The sequence below is a fragment of the Salminus brasiliensis genome, chromosome 1 (genome assembly GCF_030463535.1).
Source record: "Salminus brasiliensis chromosome 1, fSalBra1.hap2, whole genome shotgun sequence".
Taxonomy (NCBI): Eukaryota; Metazoa; Chordata; class Actinopteri; order Characiformes; family Bryconidae; genus Salminus; species Salminus brasiliensis.
The window spans coordinates 24,817,859-24,824,286 of record NC_132878.1 but is presented as its reverse complement, the minus strand read 5'-3'; the positions used below and the strand labels follow the sequence as shown (position 1 = coordinate 24,824,286).

The window sequence follows — 6,428 nt, the reverse complement described above, 5'->3', positions numbered from 1 at the left end:
TATACTTTAAACTGTATGAACATGTCTGCTGTCCTTTAGTATTATAATATCTGATGAGTGCTACAGTGGCAGACATATATTAACTATATGTAATATTTTATATGGAAAATGGAGAATGAAGAATGAAAAACTAACAGTGAGAATTTTATTCCAATGGACAAGTTTGTAACATGGGTAGAAAGTGAGCACAGACGTGGCTTTTTCTTGTCCTGCATGGTCAAAGTTGTGTGCTTATCACAGCATGCTTCAAAAAGCTGATGCCCCATCAGGACTTCCTTCATTCTTAGGCAAGGCAGTAACCCTGAAACCCACCTCAAAAACGGTGAGGGATCTATTGACCTCTTCACTTTACTTGAACCCTGCTACATAACATTGACAAAATCATGGTATAAACATAAACATATCATGACAGTAATTTGGTCAAAGGAGCTGTCATAACCTGTGATCAGTACCAGTGAAACAGTGTCATGGTACCACTATCGAAAATTGTCATGACTGAAAACATAATATTTCATATACTTTCACATTACCAACTGACAGAAACCGTTGATATATCCAACACTGTAATAAAATGACAGTTACTGGTAATGATAGCATGACACTGTTATATTACTGGACATTATGTTATAACATACACACAACAGCATATAACATCTGCCATGACATGCTTATGGCACTGTTATGTCAGTGTCACTACCAATTATCTTCATCTTTGTAGTTTCTCTTCTAATAACTGTAATAAACTCAATTACACTGATTTTCAAATGCCTACAAATATATATTCAAATATCTATTATCTATTCAGCAGAAAATATTCTTGCATCACAAACAGTATTTTGCTTTTAAGGTTGGAGGTTGGTTAATTATTAGGTCATTTTCAGTGGCAGTAAAATTGAGAAAACAATTTCATCTACAGACAAAAAAGCCACATCATGCTTTTTTTTTTTTTTTACCAAAGAATAGAACAATAAATAAAAAATGACATTAAATCAATACAGCTGTATTGATTTAATGTCATTTTTTATTTATTGTTCTATTCTTTGGTAAAAAAAAAAAAAAAGCATCTCTATTCCTGCAATTGTTCTCACAGAGGATGGAGGGTAAAATTATCAGCAATAATCCACATATTTCACCACCTGTTGTTAAGTTCTTTTAAAGTCTCTCCAACTCCAACCTTTTAGGTCCAGTCATGTCTATTTTGCATCAAAACCACTTTCAGACTGTGCGACCTCCTTAGTACGGCAAACACATTAATAAAATTACAAAATTACATAGGGGAAAATAAATACGACAAACAAGACCGAGATCTGTGAGCTGTGAAAGCAAATGCATTTGAGGCCAACCTTCTTAAATGCTCCCCTTGTCTTATTTCCAGGTTTTAGAAATTAATAAACGTTCAAACAGGAACTTTGAAGGCTGTGTTCATTGGTTAGGACTTCCAATTTAAAGACAGTTTTGTCAAATATCTTATGTCTACAACTTTCCTTTCACCCTAAAAACAGTCAGTGAGACAAGACAAGCTTGGAGTTAGATGTTTGATTCTTTAAACTATACACTGGATAGCTAAAAAAAACTAGTTTGTAGGTAATAAAGTACACGGCTAAAGCGGCCATATTGGCTAATCAGCTGTTCATTCTAGCTGAAAACAGAAACAATTTCAGCTCAAATGAACAAACTGGACTTACTGCTGTTCCACAACAGTCAGTAGAAGGTTTGTTGTTTTTGTAAGACCTGTAATGTCTCAATAGTCTTTGAGCTTTTGCCTCAACCGAAGTAGCGGAAAGACACATAGTTCACAGTGTTTATTGTGATGTAGTATACAAGCTAAAAACTGTGGCGAACAACAGTTGATTACTATTATAACAGTACTGATACAACTGCTTTTTATTTTGCTTGAATTTACTGTTTAATTAGCTCCAGAGTAAAATTAAAGACCGAAACTTTAGATGCCAACAATGCCTTTGCTACCTGACTACAGTGCAAATAATAGGAAAGCTGTGTAAATGAACATTTTTGCTAGCCTATTGCTTAAAGAGTAGTCTTGAGATGGATCTAGGGCTGGCCAATGTAATGATATTGCCATCATTGTGTCAGATCAGATTTAGTCACACCTCACACAGACCAACTCCATATTTTAATACAAAGAGAGGACTGCAGTGCAGTGCGTGAAATGGCGAACTGATAGTATGGCACATTACATTTTAAAGTATTGCAAGTAATGCTTTTGGCATGTTTCCCACTCCTAGCTGAAACCAGCCTACCTATTCTAGTCAGCAGTGCTGTCCATATAGGCTATGTTTCCATCAACGTTCCCAACTAAATATAAGTGGTGAAATGAAATGTGGAAACCAACATTTTGCTTCCCAGAAACACTTTGCCACAAAACAATGTTGATGCTTGGGTTTTGCTCTATCAACATAGAAAGTTGTTTTTGGAATGCCTCCATCTCTAATTTCAAATATGTTGTAAATTCTGCACTGTGAACTTCCCTTCCTGTCTGCATAATCTACTAATCAGGACGTTCTGTTTGATTTTTTTTTTCAATCATTTGAGAGCTGTTGGACAAGAGATCCAATTTCTCTCAGCTGCTTGAGCAGTTTTCATTTAGAGTGACTGCAGCTTTTCCTGGTAATCTCTATGTAGGAGCTGAAAAAAGGGTCAGCATTCCTTATAAAAGACTCTGGCCTCCTCCTCAGTCCAGAGCTTGGGTGGAGGACACCTGCAAGACACATCTTTCACATTGTAATGATGGTGCACTACTTTTTCTACACTATTTAGTGTCCAGTTTGGGATGTGTCCAATTTGTGATGTAGCCGTTGGGCTTGTTTTAAGAGACACTTGAGGGACATCACACACATGACACAAAATTGATGTGTAAACCTGATATTTTTCTCTAAGAAAAAACAATGCAGGTTTTTACAACATTTCTGGTATTGACAAACTGTTTATCTGCTGAGGTTGAACAGAAAAAAAATGAAAGACATTTATTAAATATTACAAATAATTTCCGTTCCCATTGCATACATCAGCTGACCTTTTGAAACATAAAAAAAAAATGGCGTTAAAAATTCATTGGATGGAAGCATTGCTATAGTAGAACCCCCCCATCATATCAGAAAAGTCTTAAGTTCATGTTGCACATTAGAATCAGTGCTTATTTTGTACCTAAAATAATCTCCAGACTCTAAATGCACTTGTAAATTAGGCCCAACATTGTCCACTAGTTGCAAGTATCTTTTTGCCCATTGAATGGTATATCTTAGCACAGAGATCCTATATTCAAACTAAAGCATATACAGTATACATTAAAAAAACATCTCAACCCTCAGTATTGAACAATCAACACAACGTATAATTACAGCTGAAGAAGTTTAGTGAAACACTAATAACAATATTACTAAAAATAATAATAATAATAATAATAATATTATTATTAATTAAGCAAAGGCTTCAAAAAAAAAGTCTGCAAAACATTTTAGTTTCTTGCTATTTGTACCCAAGAAGCGTCCTACATTTCTCATGTGATAAGACACTAGATTTTCCCACATCCAGAGAGACTGTGATCAAATTTGTGCAAAAAGGACTCAAGGATGGGGAGGGGGAAATGCATCAACACATAACAAACAAACAAACAAACAGATAACAACAACAACAAAGACAAACTACAACTATAAACAGCTGGAGATACTTCAATTGAAATCTCTGAATAAAAAAAAACCAAACAAAACAAAAAAACAAACAAACAAAAGCCGAGAAGAAATGAACTGACCACAGGGAACTGTTGAAGGATGGTTCATGTGTATGCTCATCTACTGTTTGTGTGTCTGTCTGCATTGTAGTTTTTGCATTGGTTGTTTGGTTTGTAGTGCTTTTACGAAGCTCTGGCCTGCCTGCACACGTTGGGTCTGCGCGTGGGTACAAAGCCGTGTTTGCAGGCGCACTTGAATGACCCCATCGTGTTCACGCAGCGAGCATTCTTACACGGGTTCAACCGCATCCCCCTCTCCACACACTCGTCTATATCTGCACAGAGAGGAAGAGGGGGGAAAGGATAAACACATGTACGATTGACAAGCCCAAACAGTTTTGGCTTGAGCTGCTACATCAAAAAAAGACAGGGACCAATGCACAGAAATGGAATCTCTGGGATAATACTAAACAGAAATCTGATATCAGTTGATACCATGCTGGTTGACATATTTAATTATCATTACCACATTATGTGCTTGTTCAAATGAAATATGATCACTAAAAGAGTTTATCGGCTCCTGCACGTATGTAGATTAATTTCAGCTAATACTTCTTTTAACCATTACCAAATCTTTAATAAAAGATTTTATTAAATATTATAATAGTGTGCAACTCAGCACAGTTCTGCACAGAGTCTGGAAAAGACTTGATCGGTGACTGCAGGTGAGTTTAGTTCTCTAAATCTCTGTTTATTGACAATTTAAATTACTAATAGGGGTGTAGAGACTTCTAGATTCTCAAAAACACAGAATCAATTAATACATTAATAGTTTCATACAGCCTTAATCACTAATCCAAAAAAGACCTCCATTGCTTATGAATAATAGAGCTCAGTGTGTTAGATAAACTCTGTAGTAGTAGATCTCCAGAAAAGAATTGCCTTTCATGGCCATACAGAAATCATGTCCATTTCTATGTCCATATCTAATGACAGCACTGCTAACATAAGATTGTGTAACAAACATCTAATATTATGTCACTGTTTTTTTGGGTGATGATACGGTGCGTGAGTGTGTGTACTAACCTATACAGCGCGTTCGTGAATGATCCAGTCTGAAGCCGGAGTTGCACTCGCACATAGTACCCAGGTATGAGCGCACACAGCGTCCGTTCGCACAACTACACTCATCAGAGTCTTCCTCTGAACTGTCTCCCTCTGAAAGAGTGCAGAAGAGAGAGAAGGAATTAAATGCGGACACCACTAAAACACTTCAGAACTTGTGACACAGTTTAAGAAAATGCAGTCAGTTCCCCAGTCTGCCAGTCTAACACGTTTGACAACACATCTGATAGGTATTATTAGTTTATGGAAATCTGAACGTTTTCTTGTAGTTAGATCCTTCTTCCGCTAACAAATAGGAAAGCTCTCTGATTGGCTGCCAGAGAGGTTACCTGGGTTGTAATTGGAGAAAGCTGCTAGGAAATCTCCCTCTCCGTCTGACTCAGTTTCCAGGTGCATCTCACAGAGCCTGTTAAAGATTACTGCAGAAAGCACAGGAGACTTAACACCTTCACAAGAACATGCCCACTATAGTCCAGAATAGGAAATACAAGACTTGAAACGTGTGAAATACAGCATATTCAAAACTAAACATCATGTAATTATGTAAGAAGTCATTTAAGGTGACACATTACATTCCTGTAATGATTGTGCTTCTCTGTTCCTTAGTCTGGAATGTGACACTAGGCGGGTTCACATCTAGGGCTGTCGCGGTGAAATAATTAACCCCTCTGTGATTTAGGGTGGCTTAACATGGCGATATGTGTTTTACCGTCAGTCGTTGTATATGTACTCAATTTCCCAGACTCCTCTGCTTGCTCACGTGACCACTCTGGCCAATCGGGACAAAGCCTGATCACCAGAGTTTTAGAATGCGCCCCTAAAGCTCAGAAGTTCTGCTGCTTAAGCTCTCCCCATAAAGTGACTCTTTACACTGTATTGCCGACCTTCCCCTGTTTATCTCGTTTTCTCGTTTTCTGATTTTGCCTTAGCCCTTCTGTGATGGTTACCACAGCTCTGTTTTAACCATCGTCTGTTTACTGGTTTGATTCTGGATCGCCATCTTTTCAGTAAACTTTCAGAATCTGAAAGTTTACTGAAAAATCTGTCTCATCACAAACAATGAGAGTAAGTTTTGTCCTTGTTGCATGCTGAGAAAAACATGTTGGCCTTATGCAGTTTAGAGAGGACCTGAGTGGGCTTATAATATACCCAACCGCACCAAACTCTCTCTCTCTGATAGTGCTTGAAGTGACCTGCTCGGAGTGATCTGCTCGGGCTCTCTAGGGTATGAAGGCAGAGGTCGATGTCTGTCCTAGACCGTTTCTTTGGTGCCGCTGTTGCTTCGCTCACTCTGTCTTTCACTACCAGCATCTCTTTGTGTGCGTGGTTTCTTCCACTCTGTGACATTACTTCTCTACTACTTCTCTATAGCTGACGTCCAAAGCTCACATAGTTTGCATAGTTCCTCATCTAAACTGCTGAAGCTGTGTTTGGTTTTGTGACCAGAGCACCTGCCATTGTCTCCATCTTACAAAACGGAGAAAACATGAACATAGTGCAGTGTGGTTGCTTGCCATTCCCTGCGGTTCGCTTGTTAACAGTGTGATATTGTGATTGTGCGTTTATTTAGTTTCCTAAGCTGACTACTGAGTCATTTTTTTAGCCTCTTACTTAT

General features: G+C 37.8%; 1 protein-coding gene across 4 annotated transcripts in view; it reads right to left on the bottom strand.

Moving 5' to 3' along the window:
* Positions 1–1,789: 1,789 nt before the first annotated feature.
* Positions 1,790–6,428, bottom strand: part of ltbp3 (latent transforming growth factor beta binding protein 3) — a 68,770-nt gene continuing 64,131 nt past the window's right edge. For all 4 annotated transcript variants that reach the window (XM_072675322.1, XM_072675330.1, XM_072675348.1 and 1 more), the window contains 3 exons: positions 5,143–5,232; positions 4,775–4,906; positions 1,790–4,023 (listed from right to left, as the gene is read on the bottom strand). In XM_072675322.1, coding sequence (XP_072531423.1) covers positions 3,872–4,023; positions 4,775–4,906; positions 5,143–5,232 — 374 coding nt within the window. In that variant the 3' untranslated portion in view covers positions 1,790–3,871. The remainder of the gene's footprint in view (positions 4,024–4,774; positions 4,907–5,142; positions 5,233–6,428) is intronic.